The sequence below is a fragment of the Nycticebus coucang genome, chromosome 5 (genome assembly GCF_027406575.1).
Source record: "Nycticebus coucang isolate mNycCou1 chromosome 5, mNycCou1.pri, whole genome shotgun sequence".
Classification (NCBI taxonomy): Eukaryota; Metazoa; Chordata; class Mammalia; order Primates; family Lorisidae; genus Nycticebus; species Nycticebus coucang.
The window spans coordinates 48,169,336-48,194,896 of NC_069784.1; the positions used below are offsets into that span (position 1 = coordinate 48,169,336).

At 35.1% G+C, this 25,561-nt stretch overlaps 1 protein-coding gene across 3 annotated transcripts in view; it reads left to right on the forward strand.

The window, feature by feature from the left end:
* The window catches only part of MAN1A2 (mannosidase alpha class 1A member 2), a 228,271-nt gene that overhangs the window by 166,479 nt on the left and 36,231 nt on the right, over positions 1-25,561 (forward strand). For all 3 annotated transcript variants that reach the window (XM_053590891.1, XM_053590893.1, XM_053590892.1), the window contains exons 9-12: positions 3,130-3,245; positions 8,421-8,640; positions 18,285-18,457; positions 23,146-23,261. In XM_053590891.1, the coding sequence (XP_053446866.1) occupies positions 3,130-3,245; positions 8,421-8,640; positions 18,285-18,457; positions 23,146-23,261 (625 nt within the window). The remainder of the gene's footprint in view (positions 1-3,129; positions 3,246-8,420; positions 8,641-18,284; positions 18,458-23,145; positions 23,262-25,561) is intronic.

The window sequence follows — 25,561 nt, forward strand, 5'->3', positions numbered from 1 at the left end:
GTTGGGCAGAGGAAGACAAAAGACCAGTCCACTTTCAAGGAATGGGAATTTGTTTCATATACTTCACTTAGCTTCTTAAATGTTCGTACTCCCAGGGATTCTTCTTTCTAACCCTTTCCATTTTGCCTCACCAATCTCATCTCTTTTTATAGCATGAATTGTATTCTCTGTATTGATGAGAACTAAATGAGCAATCAGCAAACTATGGCACGTCAGCCTGTGGCTTGCTAGCTTAGACTGGTTTTCACACTTTCAAAGGCTGTTTAAATAAACATCATCAACAACAAAAACAACAAAACAGAGGAATATGCAACAGAGACTGTAGGTTATTTGGCCCTTTGCAAAAAAACTTTGCACCTCCTGCCCTAAAAATCAATATTTCAGTACTGATCTTTCTTCAGCTTCTATCAAACAGGATTTTGTGAATATCATGTAGGTACCTTAAATGTCTCATGTACAGACTGAAGATCGTATCCTCATTTTAAAACTCTCTTTTCCTCTTGATTTCTTATTTACTCACATTCTACATGGTCTGGCCTGTGCCATTGTTTCTACTTAGTCACACACAAATCTATTTCTTCATTTCTTATACTCTTAGTTAATTTAGGCCCTTAGTTCAACATCACCTCATACCAATTCAGCCTCCACAATGTGTCTTTTACTGTTTAATCACCTTATTTTCATACTTGAAATTTATTTGATGTATTTGGACTGAGAAATGATTGTTGTACTGTAGAGAGCCATTTTGGTTTGGTTCTGTGGAATAGACCAAAGCTAGAATGTAGATGATTTAGGGAGCAATTAGGTTATGAGAAAGCAGCAGTTAACTCTTTTGAAAGAGGAAAGGAATGGAATTGTGTAACCTGTATTGTATTGTATTGTATTCCTTTGAGTATTTTTACAGAATACATTTCTTATTACAGTCAACTGAGTAGTTTGAAATGTTTTATGTGGTGGGCTATAAGAGAGCTTAAAAGCTCTAGGCACCAAGATACGTTTACAAAATATTAAAAAGTTCTAAAAGGGGCCAGGTGTGATGGCTTACAATGAACCCATTCCTGATTCTGAAGCAAAGTTTTCCACTTAGACCGCTCTTCCTCAGCTTTGCCTACACAAAAAGCTCCAGTCAGATTTCCCACTCAAGGGAGAGACTCAGTGACGAATAGTCTACTCAGCAGGAGGAGCATCTGCTACTGAAGGGAGGAAACCAGCACTGGCAACCCAGAACTTCATTCTTAATGCTCCATAATTAGTGATGGACTAATACCGTGGGGTATCATGAAGAAATGCTAATATATGATACACAGCTATACTCAACAACGTGGTTGAATCTTACTAAAATTTGAGTTATGGAAGCTAGACATGAGAAGATGATTATATTGAATTCATGTATTAAAAATGTATCAATAGGCAAAACAAAACTGTAGTAATTGGGACAGGGTATCAGATGGCAAATGTGTAAAAAAGTCAAAGAAATGATTACTTTAAAAGTTAAGACAATTATTACCTTTTGAGGAGGTCAGAATTATGATAAGGAAGGGATACATGGAAGGTTTGGGGAAGATACTGGCATTGTTCTGAGTGCAGGTTACACAAATATTCTCCTTACTATAGAGAACATTTATGTTTTATATACTTTTCTGTATGCATATTATACAATAAAAAGTATGTAAAGTCAAGAAAGGGATCCAGAGGAGACTGAATTAATTCTATAAATAAACATTATAAATTCTTTATTGTATCCAAAGAACTCTGAGACTATATTCTGTTCATAAAATAAGAATAGGATGCTGTGAAAAAAGAAGCAATTTAGAGAATAAGAAAGAGCTCAGATTGAAAGTATGATTGCTGACATTAAAACTTTGGTGAAAGGACTAAAGATAAAATTGATTGATAAAACATCCCAGAATGTAGAGGAAGACGACTGAAAGTCTAAAATTTGAGAAAAGAATAATAGTCTACGGCCATACAACCCTGAACGCGCCTGATGTCGTCTGATCTCAGAAGCTAAGCAAGGTTGGGCCTGGTTAGTACTTGGATGGGAGAAAAGAATAATAGAAAATCAATCCTGATACCCAAACCAGGAAAGGACTCAACAAAAACAGAAAACTACAGACCACTATCATTAATAAGAATTTTAGTTCCAGCAACCATGAACTTGTCAACATTGGCTGTTATCAATCTTTTAAAAATATTCCCTGATCTAACAGACAAAAATGAGATCTCATTATTTCACTTTGCTCTGATCACTAGTGGAGTTGAGCATCGTTTCTTGTGGTAATTACCAGTTTACTATTCCTTTCTTGTGTATTTCCTATTTTAACTTTTCCTTATTTGACATAGGTCATTGTTTAGGGCATTAATCCTTTATGCTTATTACAAATATCTTCTTCCATTCAATTTTTGTCTTTTAGATATATATTTCTTTTAGCTTGTACCTTATGAAGCTATAACTTTTTCCTTTATGACTTCACTATATAGTTTGGTTAAGATCATTTACAAAAAATACCAGAAAGTTCATGTGACTTGCTTTGTTGCTGTGATGTAGAGCTGCATCTGCTGTGTGTTTGAAGTGTGCCTGTACTAATAGTTGTATAAATAGTAATCAAGGGCAGGAATTCAACAACTAATTATATTTATTTTATGCAAAATCATATTACAAAGGAATTCTTAGGCTTTTTTTTTCTTTGTAGATGTACTTTAATATATTGCCTATGGCACAGGAATTATCAGCCATCATAGTGAAAAATATTTGAGTGAGAATCTTTGGTCAACATCCGATTTAAACGTATCTTGCACATTTAATCATAGCTTATATATTTAAAGGCATTAATACATGAAAGGTATTTATTTTCTGTTTTGGAAAAGTCTGGATGTATAATAATTTTGCTCAAACTAAGAGAAAGACTACTTAATGTGTGAAGTGCCACATCCAGAGGAAAAAAGATATTCTAGAAAATAGGATGCATGTGTCCAGTTGAACAACTGTAGTTTGAAGTGTGTTGTAAGTAGGGCTATGAATATAATTTAAAATTACTGACCTGCAACATAGTGATTATCATGGAAAGATATTACTTTATTTTTTATGTCTTTCTCAACCTCTCTTCTTCATCTTCTCTTTTTTTACAGATCATACATCAGTTGGTGGTCTAGGAGACAGTTTTTATGAATACTTATTGAAAGCATGGTTGATGTCAGATAAAACAGACCACGAGGCAAGAAAGATGTATGATGATGCTATTGAGGTGACTATTGTCTGAGCATTTCTCTACCTAGTGTATTGAATATGCAGTGTATTTGATAGTGACTAGATTAGTATCTTATAACCTTTATGTTTCTTGAAGTGTATATGATAGGTATAAGCATTGTATTATATGTATTCACTATAGAGCTTATTAGTATTTTAATAGAGGAGCCATATATCAAGTCTTCTTTTATTTTTGGGATTTTAAAGAAATTGTTAAAGAGTTTATTATATTTATGAAAATTGTATTTTAATTAGTTCTAGTTAATGCCTACAGAGACTGGAACAACTTCTGCCTCCACATGTTTTCATAAACATTTCTTCTTTCAAATGACCCTTTTAACCTACACATTGAGAGCCTTATAAGTAAATCATTACAATAATGACAAAACACTTACGTAGTGCTTTCTACATGCCAGGCACTGTTATAACACTTTTTACATATATGAGATTATTTAATTATTATCATCATTTTACACAAAAGGATCTTAAGGCATAATGAGTCACATTCCAATGGGGGGTTGTCCAGGACTGACCCCACCTTAGTTTACTTTCATACATTCTGTTGTCTTACTTATAAAGATGAACAAAAACCCTCTTTGGTGGGGTTTGTCCCTGCTGCCCCCTGGGAGTGTGATTAAGTAACTTGCTTAAGGTCCCAGCTGGTAAGTAATGGAGTCTAGAAGTAAACAGTGTAGCTGTAGAGCCTTTATTTTTAACCACTGTATTATATTGTTTCATATTTACATAACTTCATGCCACCATGTTGTGATGGTTTAAAATTGGAACAAGATTCATTGTAGTAAGGATTTTTATGAGATATTTCCAAAAATTATGAAATACAAAAGTGTGTTAAATAAAAGTGTATTTAGTAAGTTGTTAGCTTTCTGATCCATTATAAACCCATATCTCCTTAATTATTTAATTTACTTTCTAAATTGTGTTTGCACATAACAACACAATTGTGCTGTAGTCAGAAGTCACTTTTCACAGTTACAGAGGAATTCCCCTCCCTTCCATTAAACTATGGATCTTAATTACCCATTTTTATATCCTTACTTTTTGGAGAACTAATTCTTATTCCCTACAGTTGTTTCCAAAAATGCACAGGAGTTGAATTTAATAAGTGGCTTGCAGTGTTTTGTCCATTGTAGGCATTCAATAATGAGGGATTGTGTTAACTAATAAATTGAACTAAATTAAGGTGCAAGCAAGAATATAAATTTTGATATGTGACTTCTAAAATTCTTTTTGAAGTATTAGGTTTTGAAAAGTTTGAGAGTTTTAGTCTTTGTTATTAAAATTTAAGCATAGAAGTTTTTATGATCCATAAAAAGTCCTAATTTAGGAAGAATTTAATATTCTTAGAACCACAGTGTTGAAAACAGCCCTTCGTTATTCCCACTGTACTATGGGCTCCTTTGAGGGCAGAGTCTAATTTGTCTATCATTATCTTGTCACCTAGCACAATATCTGAAACATAATAGGTATGTAGTAAGTGTTTGATAAATGAATGAATGTATTTAATATTTTTTAGTTTTTTAATTTTTTTGAGGCAGAATTATTGCTCTCTTTCCCTAGGTAGAGTAGAGTGGTGTCATCTTGTAGCCCACAGCAACCTCAAACTGCTGGGCTTACGTGATCCTCCTGCCTCAGCTTAAGGTAGATGGGACTCTAGGAATGTGCTGTAATGGCCAAGTAGCTAAGTTTTCTGCTTTTTGTAGGACCAGAACCTTGCTCTTGCTAAGGCTGGTCTTGAACTCATAAGCTCAAGCAGTCCACTCTGAGAGTTTTAGGCTTACAGGCATGAGCCACCATGCCAGGTCATTATTTTTATTTTTGAGAAGGTGTGACTTGTCCTATATGTAACCATGTTTTCTTCTTAGATTGGTATTTTCTCATAGTAGTCTTAATCTAAAACCATTTTTTCTTTGTTTTGTTTTGCTTAATTTTTGCAATAGAAAAATTTACTTATATTTGCTATTGCTTTTAAAATTATATATATTTGAAAGGCATGATATTTTTCTTGAAAACTAACATTAAAAATTAGTTTTCATGATTCATCTGCTATATAAGTTATGCGTTCTATAAATGTTTTTTTCTTTGTTTTGTTTTTATCAGTTCTTAAGTCCAGGGCACTAAGTGTCTTTAGAAACAGTTGATAAGCCTTGGATTTTGAGGCAGGACCTCAAGTATGCAGTTTTTGCCATGTTAACTTAATTATCTTCAGTAACTATTCCATTGGGATACAGAGTGTGTACAAATTATAATAAAATGACATATTTGGGCGACACCTGTGTCTCAGTGGGTAGGGTGCTGGCCCCATATATCAAGGGTGGTGGGTTGGAACCCAACCCCAGCCAAACTGCAAAAAAAAATAGCCAGGCATTGTGCCGGGTGCCTACTTGGGAGGCTGAGGCAAGAGAATCGCCTAAGCCCAGGAGTTGGAGGTTGCTGTGAGCTGTAATGCCATGGCACTCTACCGAGGGCAACATAATAAGACTCTGTCTCAAAAAAAAAATAAAATGACATACAGAACATATGGAAGAGACAGGAATGACAACTTCAGTAACTATCTTCAGTAATTATTCCATTGGGATACAGAGTGTGTACAAATTATAATAAAATGACATATTTGGGTGACACCTGTGTCTCAGTGGATAGGGTGCTGGCCCCATATATCAAGGGTGGCAGGTTGGAACCCGGCCCCAGCCAAACTGCAACAAAAAATAGCCAGGCATTGTGGTGGGTGCCTACTTGGGAGGCTGAGGCAAGAGAATCGCCTAAGCCCAGGAGTTGGAGGTTGCTGTGAGCTGTAACTCCATGGCACTCTACTGAGGGCGACATAATAAGACTGTGTCTCAAAAATAAAAATAAAATGACATACAGAATGTATGGAAGAGACAGGAATGACAACATATTTTAATATTATTCTAATTAGAAATAAATGATTTTTTTTTTTTTTTTTTTTGTAGAGACAGAGTTTCACTTTATCGCCCTCAGTAGAGTGCTGTGGCCTCACACAGCTCACAGCAACCTCCAACTCCTGGGTTTAAGCGATTCTCTTGCCTCAGCCTCCCGAGTAGCTGGGACTACAGGTGCCCGCCACAACGCCCGGCTATTTTTTGGTTGCAGTTTGGCCGGGGCCGGGTTTGAACCTGCCACCCTCCGAATATGGGGCTGGCGCCTTACCGACCGAGCCACAGGCGCCGCCCAGAAATAAATGATTTTTAAATTTGTCTTTCTGAGTTATTCTATTTAAGTTATTCCAGCCCCACTCCTCTGCACTTGTAGAAACCTGTGCCCCTGGTCCCTACATCTTAGCATTTTTAAAAAGGTTATGTAGGTTTTGTGGTCTGATCAAGTTTATATTCAATTTTTACTTTTTGAAATAATGAAGAAAAATATACCTTTTAAAGTCCTTGTGAAGAAATAAGCTAAGTGCTAATGTTAGTGAGGATTTGTTTACATTATTTAATAGAAGAGTGATAATATTCTTAACGGCTCTTATTATTTCATTCAACAGTTTAGTATTTTATATAAATTGAATTCCTAGGCACTTGTCATATTTTATAGAGAAGAGAGCCATATAGGCAATTTTAAGCATTCATAAGTAAATTGGTAGTAAAAAGCCCTATCTTTACCTCCCTTTTACTTTAATCTTAGTAAGTCCATGGGGATAAGCTTGGATATTTTTTAATTATAATGTGGTAAGATTTACATTATAATGAACAGAAATGACAAAAATATTATATAAAAATTCAGAACCATAAATATAGATTATCAGTCTTTACCCATTTATGGAGACATTACATACAGAAAACATGGTAGGATAGTATTATGAGGGCCACAAAGATGAGAAACAATTGCCCCTGTACTCAAAAAACTAAGGTTTTCATTTGTGCTGCAGAGTACTACAGTTAAAAACTTTAATATAACAAAAACTTTTAATATAATGGTAGCCCCGTATCATTTTGGTTGTCAACAACCTCTCATTCCCCTAATAGTTCAATTACAATTATCTAAGGGCACCATTCATTTATAAAATTACTTATTAGTTAAACATTTATTGGGTGTATACTATATTACAGGCCTTTGGGGTGTAAGATGATGTATAAGGCCTAGTCCTTCCAGTTTTCTAAAACATATATGATAATAACAGAATATAGGTTACATTTTTTTCAAAGCTGATTGCTACTGAGCTTGTCAGAGAATAACACAGTAAAAATGTGGATTCATTCTTGTATGACATAATCCTTTTTATTTTGAGAAAGAAAAGTATAGTCATTAATCATATTCAATAATTTCTACCAAAGAAAACTTACTTAATACAATTTCTTATTCTTTTCAATAGAAATATCTGTAAAGGTAAGGAATTAATTCGTAGCACCTCTCAGCAAAGTCTTGAAAGCATAGTCCAAATGAGCAGAGCTCTTAAAGGTCTCATTTAAAAATGAAATGTGAATCTTAATACTCTATCTTAGATTTAAGTTTAACGTAGAATGTTCTGTCACCATCCCCTCATCTTTAGAATAGCATGGGCGAGAGGATGATGTGTTTAGCACATGGTCTTTCTTATTCATGACGCGCCCTTTAAAACAAGTGCTTAAGTTTGAGAAGTAAGGGACTAAGGGCTTAAGGGATACATTTAAACTTTCAATTAGTTTGAAAAGCTTTATAAAGTGTAGGGTTGCTCACCTAATGGTACCTTTATAAAATACTTTGCCAAGTAGTGTAGTTTCATGGAAAGGAGAAACTGTGAACTAATTATTAAAATCATATGTTCTTATTAATTTGAGTATTCTTTCTGTTCATTTTTTGTTGTATGAAACAAAAAAAAAAATGGTGAAGGCTTTGGGTTATAACATCATCCTGATCTCAGTTGACTGATTATTATGAATTTGATTGAGCTCAAGAAAACAATGCTTATAGTGTTTCTATAGAAAGGTAATCGTTAGATCAAATCTCTCCTCTCCTACTGATAAGGGTGTTTGTTCCACATTGTATGCAATTTGATCACACATTCCAAATTTATTTATTGTAAATGAAGTCTCTCAATTTGGTTTATGGAATATCATATTACCAAGGTTTTATGATAGCCAGGAGGATATAGTTAAGTGTTAACACTAACTAATGGTTTGTTTCTAAAATACTGAGTATCTTCTCTTTTCTGTAGGCTATAGAAAAACATCTTATTAAGAAGTCCCGCGGAGGTCTTGTCTTTATTGGAGAATGGAAGAATGGACACTTGGAAAAGAAGATGGGGCATTTGACCTGCTTTGCTGGGGGAATGTTTGCACTAGGAGCAGATGGTTCCAGAACAGATAAAGCTGGTCATTATTTAGAGCTAGGGGCGGAAATTGCACGTACATGTCATGAATCATATGACAGAACTGGTAAGAATTTTAATAAGGCTAATTACTTAGTCTAAAATAAGCTCTAAGTTAAAAATATGTCCAGGCAATTTTCACTTCTATATAGTTTAACACAGTAAATTGTTTTCTTAAGAATTTGAATTTTTGACTACAGAAGTGTGTTTCTGCATCATTTTTTAAAATTTTAAATTCTGCTACTGTTTTCATTAAAGATTTTGAAGAATTTTAAAGATGAGAGGTAGGCTATTTAGGATTTGTGGACTAACATTTATTTCAAATAGTAAGGATCCATTTTAGCTATTCATTTCAACTTCTATAAAACCAATCACTTAAAAGAACACCTAGTTGAGTTATTTAGATTATATTGACTTGCCCTACCCTCTTGTGAAAATTAGAATAATAAAAAGATAATGGTAGTTATCTTGTATGTATATTTGGTATCTAGCTAAGTGGTCATTTATCTCTTAGTTCATCAGTCATTGTTGGCGTTGGTTGTGCCTTTAACTAAAAAGATCCTCTGACATTGCTTTTGGTAATAATGTAATACTTTTGAACTTTAGTGTCCTTACCTAGGAAATGATATGATTCTTAATGGTGACAGAAATTGGTTTTGAGGGTGTAGTAAAAAATAATCTTACTCTTTTTATGTACAAAGCATATATATATATATATATACACATACACAGTCATAAACAGATATGCAGTATATATTTGATATTAAAATTTCATAGATGGAGAAGGCCATTAAGTTTTTTTAAAACACTGAAAAAGACTCCTAAGGCTGGGCTCAGTGGCCCATGCCTATAATCCTAGTACTCTGAGAGGCCGAGGCAGGTGGATTGTCTGAGCTCAGGAGTTTGAGACTAGCCTACGCAAGAGTGAGACCCCATCCCAACTAAAAAATAGAAAAACTAGCTGGTGTGGTTCCAGCTACTTGGGAAGCTGAGGCAAGAGGATCACTTGAGCCCAAGAGTTTGAGGTTGCTGTGAGCTGTGATGATGTCATGGCACTCTACCGAGGGTGACAGAATGAAACTCTGTCTTAGAAAATAGTCTCCTGAGAGGTTCAATAATAAAGAAAGGGTTAAGAAACACTGGACGAGACCTTCTGAGGGTTTTTCTAGCTTTAAAAATGTATGTTTCCGCCAGGTGCACCTATAGTACCAGCTACTCCAGTGGTTGAGGTAAGAAGATTGCTTGAGGCTAGAGTTTCAGGCTGTGTAGTGTTCTATGGTCAGTCTGGTGAGTAGCTGTTGCACTCCAGCCTGGGTAATGTAATGAGACCCTGCTCATAAAACAATAATAATAAAATAAAAACGTGTGTTTCTGTATGAAATAATGAATAACAAATTCACTGAGAGCCTAGAATCTAGTAATTTCTATTTGTGATTTCACAAGTTGAATTATTGCTTTTATTAAATAACTGAATTTCTCCTTTGAGGTTAATTTATCATTGGATGCCATGACACAAAAGTGATTTACTTAAAAGTTATTCTAGTTTATAAATACGTCAAGTTATTTTTATGTAATAAGGAATTGAATTTAGAGTGAAGTTAACCCTTTAGTTTCTCATTAAATCAAGGATTCCATTTCTTGAAAAAATATAACTAAGTTATATAACCATAGCTCAGTGGTTAGGGTGCCAGACACATACACCAAGGTAGGCAGGTTCAAATCCAGCCCGAGCCTGCTAAACAACAATGGCAGCTACAACAACAACAAAAAATAGCTGGGCATGGTGGTGGGTACCTGTATGTAGTCCCAGCTACTTGGGAGGCTGAGGCAAGAGAATCGCTTAATCCCAAGAGGTAGAGGTTGCTGTGAGCTGTAATCCACAGCACTCCACCAAGGGCAACATGATAAAACTCTGTCTCAAGCAAACATTTTTATATATGTATATATAAACTAAGTCAAAAGAACATTGAAGTAGTGTTATTTTAGGGTGAGTTAAATGTTGGAATGTGACAAATACAATATAAGTCATTGATATGTGAGTTAGAAATAGAAGCTAAATAGGTTATCATATTGATGATATAGATTGTCAATTATGTAATTAAAATTTAAAGAAAATTAGTAATGCCTTGAGGACCAGAATGGATATTCAGTGCTTATATTAAGATCCATGATAATAAGAATTGTTGATCTGTAGATTTTGACCATAAATGAAATAATAAATCTGTAAGAGTAGAATTTCATATAATGAGATACTAAAAATTGATATTACGTGGTTATTATAATGAATTATTATTTTTTTTATTTTCTCTATACATGTACATGTGTTTATTTGGTTTCCACTTTTTGCCTTCACAAAATTAAAGAGGCTTAAAATTTAATAACAAGTTTAAGATACGGACTAGAAACAAAAACCTCATAAAGAACGAACGAAGATAAATACATTCTGAAAAGAAATCAGATAATTGCTGCAACGAAATATTGAGCAATACTAATAATAGTAATAATGCAAAGAAAGTAACATTCACATAATGAATTATTTACTCCATTAAACATGAGGCACCCGTTCTATGCTGGGTATTATGCTGAATGCTTACAAGTTAAAGTGCAGGTGAAGTGTTTTCCCTGCCTTTTAGCTGTTCACAGAATGACAGAGTTATGAAAGACTTTCCTTACATTTTTCTGACTTTCACTTTTCACAATGACATTGCTAAGATTATATCTACATGAGTTTGATTATTATTCTGATTGTCTTTTCCACATTGCAAGTTGATGAACCTGTGACCCTCTTTGTCATGGTATACCCGAAAAAGATTGCTATTTGATTTGTGTCCTGTATTTTCAGGTCTTTCACTGTTTTGACTTGTCTTTACTTTCGGCTTAGATCCTTTCATTAAAAAGTGCAATCCTGGTTTTGCTAACTTCCCACCAGGTTATTACATCTTCTTATCTTCTTCATCTGTGTTTTCTTGCAGCTGTGCTATAATTTTTCACCACTATGTTTAAAAATATCCATCCACTTCTCCTTAGTACTTACCCTAATTATACTACAATTATTGCCTTGGAATTTCACTTTCATTTGCTGTTGGAATTAGAATTACCATTAATTCAAAATTTGGTAATCTTACTATATTCCACCATATTGGTGAGTGTGGCATATTTTAATGTTTAGCTGGGCTTATGGGAAATATTACTAAATCTGTTCATGAAACTGAGTAGTAACTCATTAGTAGTTTTAAAACTAATATGTCTTCATGAGAAGCTGTATGTTAGCAATGATTGATGTATTGTTTACTTTATTTTGAAGAATAATGCAGAATTGGTGCCAAGCCTGATCTTATATTTTCAAAGGATACACCTTTCTTTTTTGGGGGGTGGGGGTTATAGTTTTCTTTTTTAAAATTTTCTGAACATTACTAAAATATTGATATTATAAGCTTTAATTTACTTTATAATGAAATTTGGTAAACTGCTTTCTCTAGACAATGTGCTGCCACATTCTGGGGAAGAAATTGTATCTGTTAGATACATGTAACATACCCAGTGCACACATTTGAAGAGTTCCTATGACTGTTTTCTCCTTAAAGGCTGTTAGTAGGAAGGAAGTACATGAAAATAGTTCTTCCCTTACTATATTTGTCCATTCCAACTGTAATCAGATTGCTTGTCTCAGAATATTCCTTATGCCTTTTCTTCTGTTACTTTTTTTTGTCTGCTTGTTGAATTTCTTTTGTCTGCTTTTCCCCCTCATCTGTAGATTCTCATGTGAATTACATTTCTTCATGACTTTACAAACTAATCTGTGTCGTCTTTGAGTTTCTCTTTTAATGTCCTGTTACTGACTTTTATCACATTTGCTATTTTGTTATAATTTTTTATTTGTGTCTCTTTTTTTAACCTATGTTTTATGTATGTATGATTTTTTTCACAAGCACTGATTTATTTATTGTTTTGACTCAATTTTTACTTCTGGATTAGTTATTTTCCTTTTCAAAGTAAAATATCAAATGTTCAGGGGGAAATTAGGAGAGGAAACGCAATTAAGTACATAGTAAAATGTTACAATTTTCTTTTTTACAATATTTCTTAAAAGAGTACCTAAGAAATAATGTCCTTAAAAATATGAAACCCGTGGGGCGGCGCCTGTGGCTCAGTGAGTAGGGCGCTGGCCCCATATGCCGAGGGTGGCGGGTTCAAACCCAGCCCCGGCCAAACTGCAACAAAAAAATAGCCGGGCGTTGTGGCGGGTGCCTGTAGTCCCAGCTGCTCGGGAGGCTGAGGCAAGAGAATCGCATAAGCCAAGGAGTTAGAGGTTGCTGTGAGCTGTGTGACGCCACGGCACTCTACCCGAGGGCGGTACAGTGAGACTCTGTCTCTACAAAAAAAAAAAAAAAAATATATATATATATGAAACCCATGATTTATGGCCAAATTAATGGATGTGAGAGAGACACACACACACACAGAGACATACAGTACAATACCATAGTTAACTATCTTTCCACATTAACCACCTCTTTAAGTTGACCTAATTTTTTTTTTTTTTTTTTTTTTTTTTTTTAGAGACAGAGTCTCACTTTGTCATCCTTGGCAGAGTGCTATGGCGTCACAGCTCACAGCACCCTCCAGCTGCTAAGCTTAGGCAATTCTCTTGCCTCAGCCTCCCAAGTAGCTGGGACTACGGGCGCCCACCACAACACCTGGCTATTTTCCTTTTCCAGTTTTGGCCAGGGCCGGGTTCGAACCCGCCCCCCTCGGTATATGGGGCCAGCCCTACTCACTGAGCCACAGGTGCTGCCCAGTTGACCTAATTTTTACAGCTTATACATATACCAAATTATGTATGAGTACAGTAGTAGGCCTAGTTCCTTTGGTTGACCCCCTCTGTATGTTGACCACTTTCAGTCCCTTGGGTGGTCACTTTAGAGAGGTTCTACTGTATATACATCTGTATAATTTATACTTCTGCAGTTTTACTCACCAACTCTTTATAGGACAAATATGTTATCTTTTTGGTATGTTTTATTTGTGAAGTTATGAATGGCCACTAAGCCAAATATGATTTTCAAATATTCTGTATTAGTTTTATACAGCCAGTTTCTATTCCAATTCAGGTGATTTTATCTTAATTACAGAAGTTATCTGTCATACTTTAAAATTAGCCTTAAGATTATCATCTGAAAACACCATCTAGTCATCTCTTAGCACTTGTAGTCTGAGGAGGGAAGGGCAAATCTAGACAAAATGACCTACCGTACTTCTTTATTAAGTTACTATCATCTCAGTGCTTATGATGTTTGACTTTTTAAAATTTATTTTTTAATTGTATAAATGTCAGGTATACAACATAATATATGAATACATACAGGGTTTCCGTAAAGTTTTTATGTAATTTAAATTAGTTGTCTAATTATTTCACATAAAATAATTACTATATTCAAGTTTACATCTCTATGACTTTACGTGTTACTTTTTTAATGTTTATATGAGCACAAAAAATCTATTCTCTTAACACATTTTCAGTGTGTAATACAATATTACTAACGTATCCTTATGCTGTATGTTTTTTCTCTAGACTTATTCCTCCTATATAACTACAAGTTTGTACCCTTTGATCTGCCTTTCCCCATTTCTTCCTCCCCCACACCCTTGGTAACCACCTTTCTTTTGTTTCTATGTATTTGACTTTTCGTATAATAGATTCCACAGATGAATGGGATCATGCAATATTTTTCTTTCTGTCTGGCTATGTCACTAAGCTTGACGTTCTCCAGGTTCACCTGTGTTGTTGCAAATGGCAGTAACTCCTTCTTTTTTAAGGTTGAATAATATTGTGTGATATGTATCATAATTGCTTTATCCATTCATAAGTCAGTGGACACATAGGTGGTTTCTATATCTGAAGTAGTGTGACTAATGCTGCAGTGAACATGAGAGTGAAGACACCTCTACACGGTGCCAGTTTGGTTTCCTGTGGCTACATACCCAACAGAGGTATTATTGGGTCATGTGGTAGTTCTATTTTTAATTTTTGGAAGAACATACTGTTTTCCGTAATGGCTATACCAATTTATATTCCCACCTACTATACACGCCTTCACTAACACCTCTTATCTGATTGGTAATAATCATCCTAACAGTTGGGAGAGGATCTCTCATTGTGGTTTGGCTTTGGATTTCTTCAATGATTAGTGATGTTGAGCATCTTTCCACATACCTATTGGTCATTTTCATGTCTTTTTTGGTAGCTATCTTTTCATTTTGTTGTTTCCTTTGCTGTCCAGAACCTTCTTAGTTTGATGTAGTCCCTCTTGTTTATTTTTGTTTTCATTGCCTGAGTTTTTGATGTTATGTCCAAAATATAATTTCCAAGGTCAGTAATCAGGCACTTTCCTACTATGTTTTTTTTCTAGGAATGCTGTGGAGTTTCACATCTTTCCTTTGCTTAGGTCTTGATCCAGTTTGAGTTGATTTTTGTGTATGTTGTAAGATGAGAATCCAAGTTTAATTTTTTGTTTGTATATCCAATTTTCCCAGCCCCATTCATTGAAGCAACTACCCTTTCCTTATTGTGTCTTCTTGGTGGATTGTTGAAAATGTGCTTGGGTTTATTTTGGGGCTATCTATTCTGTTCTGTTGGTCTGTGTGTCTGTTTTTTATGCCAGTGTCTTATTAGATATAGGAAAAACATTTGATGAAGTTCAACACTTTTTCTTAATAAAAATTCTCAACAAAATTAGTATAGAAGGAAATTTCCTCAACATAGTAAAGGCCATATGTGAAGCTGCCAACAGCTAACTTTATAATCAATGGAGAAAAAAAACCTGAAAACTTTTCCTCAAAGATCTGGTACAAGTCAAGGATGCCTACTTTTGCCACTTGTATTCAACATAGTACATCTTGTCAGAGCAGTCATACAAGGAATAAAAGGCGTCCAGATAAAAGAGGAAGAAGTAAAATTATCTCTACTTGCAGATGACATGGTGTTATATGTAGAAAAACCTAAAGACTCCACAAAAAGTCTATAAGAACTAATAAATGAATTCATTTAGAAGCAGGACACAAAACTGATATACAAAAATTAATTGCATTTTTATACCGATAACAATCTATCCAAAAAAGAGATCAAGAAAACAATCCCATTTATGATATCTCAAAAAGAGTAAAATACTTACAGATCAATTTAAAGAAGTGAAAGATTGATACACTGAAAAATATAAAATGTTGATGAAAGAAATTGAAGACAACATAAACAAATGGAAATATATCTCGTATTTATGGATTGGAAGAATTAATATTGTCAAAATGTGCATGCTACCCAAAATCTACAGATTCTGTTCAATCCCTATGAAAATTTCTATGGCATTTTTCACAAAAATAGGCAAAAAAACCCCAGACTTCAGACTCGGTAATAAGGCAGCACTCCCAGGAACTTATTCTCACTTTCAACCAACCAGGAGGGACTGAAAAGCCCACAAGAAATAAAAAAACAGAAAAAACAGTTTTAAAATTCATATGGAACCACCAAAGCCATAGCAGCCTTGAGAAAGAAGTTGGAGGCATCCCATTCCTTGATTTCAAATTATAGTGGAACCTTCATTCCCTACGTGGACCACCTCCTTAAGTTGACCTAATTTTCACAGACCGGACGTGCACCTTATGTGCTTTACAGTAGACCTGGTACCTTATGTTGATCACCTCTGTATGTTAACAGTTTGCTATAGTCCCTTGGGTGGTCAATGTACAGAGGTTCACTGTATATTACAACCCTATAGTAATCAAAACAGTAAGATAGCACAGAAATAAATAGGCTTCTATAATCATTTTTAAAGTGTTTATTAAATACCAAATTCTGTTTCATACTATGCCAGACCTTGTCATTCAGCTGGATAGATATTTCCTTACAACATATTATTTTTTGTTACTTGTAAGCTCAGATCCCTGTGAAGATTGGTCAGAGCTTTACACAAAAAGTTCTGCAAATAATTTCAGAGCACTGTCTCCCTCTTCCAAGGCCTGCTGTAGAGTTCATGACTCTCAGGTGAAGAACCCCTGCTTGGTTTCTGCTCTAGTTCCCTAAGACTTAGAAATAAACAAACTGTGGTTATTAATTCTTCTGGATTCACATATTTTGCTCTTAATAGAACTATCTGCTATCACTATGGTGTTTTTGGTTTTCTGGATTTTTGTGGGAACTGGTGAGTAAGAATCTATTTTTACCGTCTGTAAATTCTGATTCTTTGGAGCTGTCATTGTCACCCCTGTAATGCTGAAATTTGGCCACAGCTAATGGCATGATTTTATTTATGCTCCACTACCATTACAGTTCTTGTGCTGTACTTTCTCTACTGAAAAAAAATTCATTATTTCTCATCACTTGAGAGACCTTGAAACCTATAACTGTTGCTACCAGTACAACCTAATAAGAAGAAAGAAACGTGGTGTTTGAGAGTTGTAATTGTGTATGACCCCAACATCCCAGTGGGAGATTACCTTATATTGCCCAGATTTAGGTACTGAGTGTGATTAGAAAAAGGTCCATCTTAGTCCATTTTATGCTACTATAGAATACCCAAGACAGGGTAATTTATAAAGAATGGAATTTATTCCTCACAATTTTGGGAGCTGTAACTCTAAGATCAAGGTTATGGTAAGGTCCTTCTTTCTGTGTGTTCACATGGCACAGGCAAAATGGTGAGCTAACCACGTACTACATAAAGCCTCTTTAAAAAGAGCTGTAATCCAGGCGGCGCCTGTGGCTCAAAGGAGTAGGGTGCCGGCCCCGTATACCAGAGGTGGTGGGTTCAGACCCAGCCCTGGCCAAAAACTGGAAAATAAATAAATAAAATATAAGAGCTGTAATCCTATTAATGAGGGAGGCCTGGTGGCCATAACTCTAAATACTATGACATTGTTAACACCTGAGTTGTGGATGGGACACATTCAAACCATAGCAAAGTCCTTAAGAAGGCTTTTTTTGTAGTGCTGTGTTCTAGCTTGAATGGAAATCCTATCTTTCAAGGAATAGTATATAATGGTGAAATAAACATATGCATAATGGCCATGTTCTATTCAAATGCATAAATGAGCAAGTTACTGATGAAAGTCTTAGTCATTGGCAATTTGTACCTTTACTATCGCTACAGGGGCTATAGGTGAGAGTTTATAAAATTGCTTTAAGTTTTAAAATAATGCCATTTTTATAAATTATACTTTGCTTTAAAACTATATGTTATACAACTAAATTTAATTCAAGATTTAAGCCTTAAAAATTTCTTACGTGCATATATTATATCAAAAGGTCTTTAAAATTACCTGACTTTTTAAAAAAAAACAATTACTGCACAGTATGATTATCTGTGTCATTTTATTTTGGACCACAGCAACTATACAACGTGCTTTTGTCTGGCTTTGTCATTTGTTTCCCAAGGATTTCTAGGACTGTTGCTGGGAGAGTTAGATTTAGTAGCATGTTGATATACATTATTCTGAGAAATATTTCACGTCAGAATAATAGGAATATTTATAGGTCTGTTTCATTAAGAAAACCAAATGTGGATCTTTTGAAGTGACTTATTTTGCACCAAGTGCAAACAGAAACAAAAATAAATAACAAAAATCACTTCATACCCTATTGTTTCAAGGGAGAAAAATTCTTAACAATCCAACACAAATCTTTCATTTTACTCATGTAATCCTTTTGTCCTGTTACAGCATTAAAACTAGGTCCTGAATCATTCAAGTTCGATGGTGCAGTGGAGGCTGTGGCTGTCCGGCAGGCTGAAAAGTATTACATCCTCCGTCCAGAAGTAATTGAAACCTATTGGTACCTATGGCGATTCACTCATGATCCAAGATACAGGCAGTGGGGCTGGGAAGCAGCACTGGTGAGTAAGCCAGTATTTCAGTGTATCTGCAAGAGTCTTAAATCAAGCCCTCCTAGTACTGCATATCCTCATCCATATTACCTTATTTTCAGTAATGATAGAGCAATTTTCATTTATCTGATGAAGAAACTCTGTTAGTCAATTGAAATTTCTTGAGCAGTAGAAATAAAACAGTTTTGTTCTCTGCTAAGACTACTTTCCTACTAATATTCACTTATTCCTATTGAATAACTACAAGGAGTTATTTAAAAGGTGATTTTTTTTTTTCAGTACAATTGTAAAATAAGTAGTTTAATTCTCTACACCGTCCCCTTAATGCTTAACCACTAGGAAAAAAAAAAATCATTGTAAAATTGCCCAGGTTTATAGCCTGGGTTGATGACCTAGCTATTGACTTCACCTTGTGTTCTGAATAATGCCTTGCAGTGGTTGTCAACCTTCCTAATGCCGTGGCCCTTTAATACAGTTCCTGTGGGTCACAACCCACAGGTTGAGAACCGCTGCCTTAGTGGATCACCATGAGAAGGATCAATAAATTATTAAATTTATTCCTAGATTGAAAGATATATATATATATTTAAAATAAGGAATTTTTAATGCTTAGGAAGTAAGAGAAGCAAATGGCTTACTCTTAAATTATTCTTAAAATACTATTCTTCACAGAACTCCATGGCCATCAGTACCTGGGGAGGAAAAAACCATTAGTCTTTTAGGAAAGTATAGCTTATTTCTAAGGGGGAAGGGTGGCTTTGTTCTTTGGAATTTGCTAATTATGAAGACTATTCATATCAAAATTGTTTAACCTAAGCTTACAGTCTAAATATAATGTCTGAGGACATCCTGAATGAGGTAAGTACTGCCAATAAATTGCCCAGACAAAAAATGCGAGATATATTTTAGGGCAGGGTGTATACAATTTATGTAAAGAGAATGTTCACGGTAGCAAAGGGAAAGAGAAGGTTGAAGCCATTGTATAAATAGCTTCATGTGCCAAATCCAGGGCACCTTATGTAGTTGTTTAGCGAATAAGACATTGTATGCATGCGCAGACACAATGCCCAACACTTCACAGTTAGTAACTTCTGTCAATTATGCATAATTCTCCTATGGGAGATGGTGATAGAAAGTTCTTTGCTTATCTGAAAAGCCCTTTGGATCTTCTTCATTTTTTCTTACCATCTCCTATACACGAAAGCTCCCTGTTTTGGGGAATTTATTGATAGAACTATTAAAGGTTTTTCAAGGGGAAAGGAACTACCCAAGGCTTTTTTTCAGAGGGAAGTAACAAAAGGATCTGATTGTGTTTCACAAATTGGCAGGTTCTAGAGATCATTGAGATAATCTAGGAATAGTGTGGTATCTTAAACTAAGGATAACACTTAAGTGTCATCTGTCATTCAGGCCTAGGTAGACCTCATGGACTTTAAGAGAAGTTTAACGGTTACCAGGACAGGAAGAGATGCAGCATTTATTGATGCTCCTTTTCTCTGGCCCCCTGGGTCCAGAATTGGGGGCACAGCTGCTAGTGAAACTGTACAGGAGGGACCCGCCACAGTTGAGAAGAAAGCCAGACTCGCCACAGTGGTTTGGAAACGGGACACATACACTCTTCTGTTAACAGTGACTTACTAAAGCTTATGTAATTCAAACAGTATTTTTTGTAAGGGAAATAGGTGAAATAGTTCTGTAGTGAATCTGTTTGACTTGATTGTCCCTTGATATTTAATGGCGCTTATTTATAGGAATCAGGAATATGTATCTGAATAATGTTAGAGGAGGGGTAGAAGGTGGTGGCAGAAGATCTTCCTGTCATTGAGAAACATTATAGCATAATTATTCTTATCCTCAAGTCCTTTTATTATTTTGTATGCTTTCTTAAAGTACAGCCCCACTCATACCTGTTAAGAAGAGGTTTGACAAATTCAGACTTTCCAAGAGTGTCCAACCTGTGGCCCACAGGCTACATGCAAATTGTTTGAGGCTTGTTTTGCTTATCTGTGGTGTCAGATATCGTGAAAATTATGAATGGACCTTTTTTTTTTTTTGGCTCGTCTTCTTTCATTAGTATTTGTGTATTTAATGTGTGGCTCAAGACAGCTCTTCTTCCAGTGTGTAGCAGAATTTTTAAAAAAAAGTTTGGCCACCTTGTAAGTGTCCCGTATATCCGTCTGAATTTGAACTAGAGGAATTAGAATTTTGCTTTTTTAACTTACATGGACATAAAGTAATGTGGACTCAAAATAATTTTTTAAGAACAAGAACTGGAAGAACTGTGCTCTAAATTCAAGTTTCAAAAGTGTGCCATGATGAAAAAGGGGGAATGGATACAAAAGAAGTGGTTTCACATTGCATATAGAATTTGCTTGCCTATCCGCATTGGCCTCCTCTGTTGGGTGTGAAGAAAGTCAAGGGAAGGCAGGAGAGTCAGAATGGTGGTAGTACTGTGTCTTCTATAGCCTTAGCTGTTCTATTTACATATTAAGACTTCCACACTTGAGTATATTATGAATGAAAACTTACCCTCAAGAAATGACTCTAAATGTCTTAAAGATTAGTCATTCCTTCTCACTACTTTCTCAGTATTCTTTAACTAGTGTGATAGTTCATGTGATGGTAAAGACACATGATCCTTGTGAAGAATACTACTTAAAAACTTTGTGTTCAAAATATATGAAAATATTTAGATATAGAAAAGCACCGAACCCTTTGGTAAGAAGACTGTAAAACCCAGCTATAATCAAAATGGAGCTATAAAACGAATAGTTTGGTTAAATAAACACTTTTTAGTGTTAATTGGCTTTTCAATTGAGAGGAAGACCAAAGATTAAGAAAAGCACCAAGACTAAGAATAATGAGCCACAATAGACAGCAGTGACCAGTAAAGTAGTCACACCCTCCTTGGATGGTGTCTCGGGGCGAGGTAGAACAGAGAAAGAGAAGAACCACGTGTACTTTAAGCTTTTCATGGATAGCTTGACGTTGGAGTGTGATATAGCTGCATATGCAGCATATTTGGGGGCTTTGAATAAAAAATAGGATTGTAAATAGATTCCATTTGATTCAGTATATTTTATTTAGGCCTGTTCAAAAATGCAAAAAAGAGATACAATTTTTTTTTATTGTTGGGGATTAATCGAGGGTACAAGAAACCAAGTTACACTGATTACATTTGTTAGGTAAAGTCCCACTTACAATTGTATCTTGCCCCCAAGAGGTGTGTCACACACTGAGACCCCTCCCCCCTCTCTCTTTCCCTCTCTCTCTGCTCTCCCCTTCCCCCACCCCCTAGTGTGTACTAGGTTATTAATTGTCCTCATATCAAAATTGAGCACATAGGATTCATGCTTCTCCATTCTTGTGATGCTTTACTAAGAATAATGTGTTCCACTTCCATCCAGGTGAATAAAAAGGCTGTAAAGTCTCCGTTTTTTTAATGGCTGAATGGGATTCCATGGTGTACATGTACCACAGCTTATTAATCCCTTCCTGGGTTGGTGGGCATTTAGGCTGTTTCCACATTTTGGCGATTGTAAATTGAGCTGCAGTAAACAGTCTAGTGCAAGTGTCCTTATAATAAAAAGATTTTTTTCCTTTTGAGTAGATGCCCAGTAATGGGATTGCAGGATCAAATGGGAGGTCTAGCTTGAGTGCTTTGAGGTGTCTCCATACTTCCTTCCAGAAAGGTTGTATTAGTTTCCAGTCCCACCAGCAATGTAAAAGTGTTCCTTTTTCTCCACATTCACGTCAGCATCTGCAGTTTTGAGATTTTGTGATGTGGGCCATTATTGCTGGGGTTAGATGGTATCTCAGGGTGGTTTTAATTTGCATTTCTCTAATAATTAGGGATGATGAGATATGGAATGAAATTTAACATATATAAAGCTCATCGAAAAACCATCTGCATAGTAAATATTTTATAATTGTTAGCTCTTAATTAATACTATAATTATTACAGTAAGTGTGTAGGTGGGCTCTTCCTGCCCGTAGGTCCTACAATGCATAACTCATGGGATTATACTAGTACAACGTTTTGTACATTTTCTCTCTTTGCTATTACTGTAGAGAGCTTATAAGTATCACCTTTTTAGCATGTTGTAGATTATTGTCCTTGAAAGTGACAAAGTTGCTATTCACATTTTTAATGCAAGCTAACCTCCAGCTTGACTTGTCAGAATTAATGAGACTTTATTGTGCCAAACAAGTTCCCTAATTTAAAAGAATAGTATAAATTTGACTTCTAAATTAAAGAAAAAAATGAAAGATGTTTTAGAAAGATTAAAGAGTTTTGGAGAGGAAGAAATTCCATAGGAAATAGCCCGTTCCTGGTTAATTGAGTTAATTTAAGGCGCCTAGCCTTAAAAATAATTTTTTTTTCTGATGGACAGTTTGAGAGTTAGTCATCGGCATTATGATATTTCTGCAATAGCTTTTAAGAAAAGAGCATTGTCTTACATAATCTCAACTCCACATTTAGGAACCTTAATATTCATGCAATACTAGTGTCTAATGTACAGTCACATTAATTTATCCCATGAAAGAGATTATTTCCTTTTTATAATATACTATTCTTAAACCGTTAAATTTTCGTATAGATCTCTGTGAATTTTTTACTATTGTCCTTTAAAGTTTCATTCTTTCAAAACTTGAAATACCATGAAATTGATTCTTTTGTCTGATCTTTTTTGTAGGCCATTGAAAAGTATTGCCGAGTCACTGGTGGATTTTCTGGGATCAAGGATGTATATTCCTCTATTCCTACACATGATGATGTACAGCAGAGCTTCTTTCTTGCTGAAACATTAAAGTAAGTAGATAACTTTTAAAAATTATCTAATTGTAGCCTAGTTTTTCTATGTGATCATTAGACGATGGACTATAACTATGTGATATGTTATACATTACATTTACTTCATTACACATGTCTTTTTATGTAATTGCATCTGGAAATTTTTAGCTGTGTCTCAAGAAAAATGTCTTAGACTACAGGTAGATAGTTTATTAATTAAGTATTTAGTACTTTTAAAATCACCTGGAAAGCTTCTTAATGGAGCCCATATTCATAGAGCTTCAGTAAATCTGGGGTGCAGCCTAAGAATTTTCATTTCTAACAAGTTCCCAGGTGATACTAACACCTGAGCTCCCTGTTCTAGCTATTGAAATGTTCATAATGTTAAGAATAATCATGGAGGGCGGCGCCTGTGGTTAAGAATAATCATGGAGGGCGGCGCCTGTGGTTCAAAGGGGTAGGGCGCCAGCCCCATATACCAGAGGTGGCAGGTTCAAACCCAGCCCCTGGCCAAAAAAACTGCAAAAAAATAAAATAATAATAATCATCATCATCATCATGGAGTTTTGATGGTAGTAAATTATATATATATAAATTATATCTCTCTCTATATATACATATATATATATACATATATAAATTATATCTATGTCCATCCCAGTGAGGTTCCTTGTAAAGATACACATAAAGGAAATGACAGAAAAGAAAAAGGACAACTTTATTATTTGGAATTATACTTAGAACCCCTGTAAACTTAACCTGGAAGAAGGTGGAGACTAAACATATTCACTTCCCTGAAGACCTACAAAGTAATATTTGTTTGTACTGTCTCTTAAATTTCTTATTACTGTTTCTTGTGTATCTGTACCTGAATGCCTCATAAACACTTCATTTGTTTAACAGATGTTTATTACCAGGTACTATCCAAGTCAGCAGACAAAAGGGACAAAAATTCTACCCTCCTGGATTTTACACTCTAGTATACTTACAGTTTATATTGGTACATTCCAATGGAAATGTACATGTCTCAAACTAAGTTCCTTATCCTAAATGTCCATCTTATTCCAATTTTTCTTTTATTATCCCCAGTACTGTTGTTTTACTATCTTTTCATCTTTATACGTTAGTCATTTCTGTCATCTTCTTCCAATACATGATTGAGTCTTTATGCTACTTTCTTTTATATTGCTTTTTCACATTGCTTCTTTCTTTCCATATCTGCAGTTGACACTAATCCAGACCCTAACAACAGCTGAGATGGTACCCAGTTTCCTACCTCTGGGCACTCCGTGTTCTGATTTATCCTATATGATTAGGCTTGAGACTGTGAGATAGTTGAAAGAGCACTGGAGTAGAAGATAAATCAACAGGAACTTCAGTTATGCACATGCTGTATTCTAGCTGAGTGAATATGTCAAAAGAAAATTTTGTAGCTTTCAGTTTAATTTGTGGAAGGTGACCCAGATTACACAGGACCTCTTCTTCTTCTTCTTTTTTAATTTCAAGACTTAAGAAAAATTGGAAGGTAGGACAAGATTGTTTGCATGCTCTTCACCTAGTTTTGCCACATTCTCTTCTCTCTGTGTTTCCGTGAAAACACTCACACACACACACACATATAGTTTTACTTATTTAAAAAAAAAAAAAATTTTTTTTTTGAGACAGAGTTTCACTATGTTGCCCTCAGTAGAGTGCCTGAGGTCACAGCTCACAGCAACCTTCAACTCTTGGGCTTAAGTGATTCTCTTGCCTCAGCCTCCCAAGTAGCTGGGACTACAGGTGCCTGCCACAATGCCTGGCTATTTTTTTGTTGTAGTTGTCATTGTTGTTTAGCAGGCCTAGGCTGTGTTTGAGCCCAGCAGCCCCGGTGAATGTGGCAGCACCATAATCACTGAGCTATGGGCGCCTAGCCTTAAAAATGAATTTTTTTTTCTGATGGACAATTGGAGAGTTAGTCATCGGCATTATGATATTTCTGCAATAGCTTTTAAGAAAAGAGCATTGTCTTACATAATCTCAACTCACTTATCACATTTAGGAACCTTAATATTCATGTAATACTGGTGTCTAATGTACAGTCACATTTCTTCAGTTCTTCTCCTAATGTACTTCACAAGTACTTTTTCTATTCCAGTCCAGGATTCAGTACAAGATCATTTGTTGCATTTGGTTGTCATGTCTCTTTAATTTCCTTCAATCTAGAACAAAGTTTCCCTGTTTTTTCGTCTTTTATAAAATTGACATTTTTGAAGTATTCAGGCTAGATGCTTTAAAGAATTTTCTGATTGTTTTCTCATAATCAGGTTTAGATTAAGTAT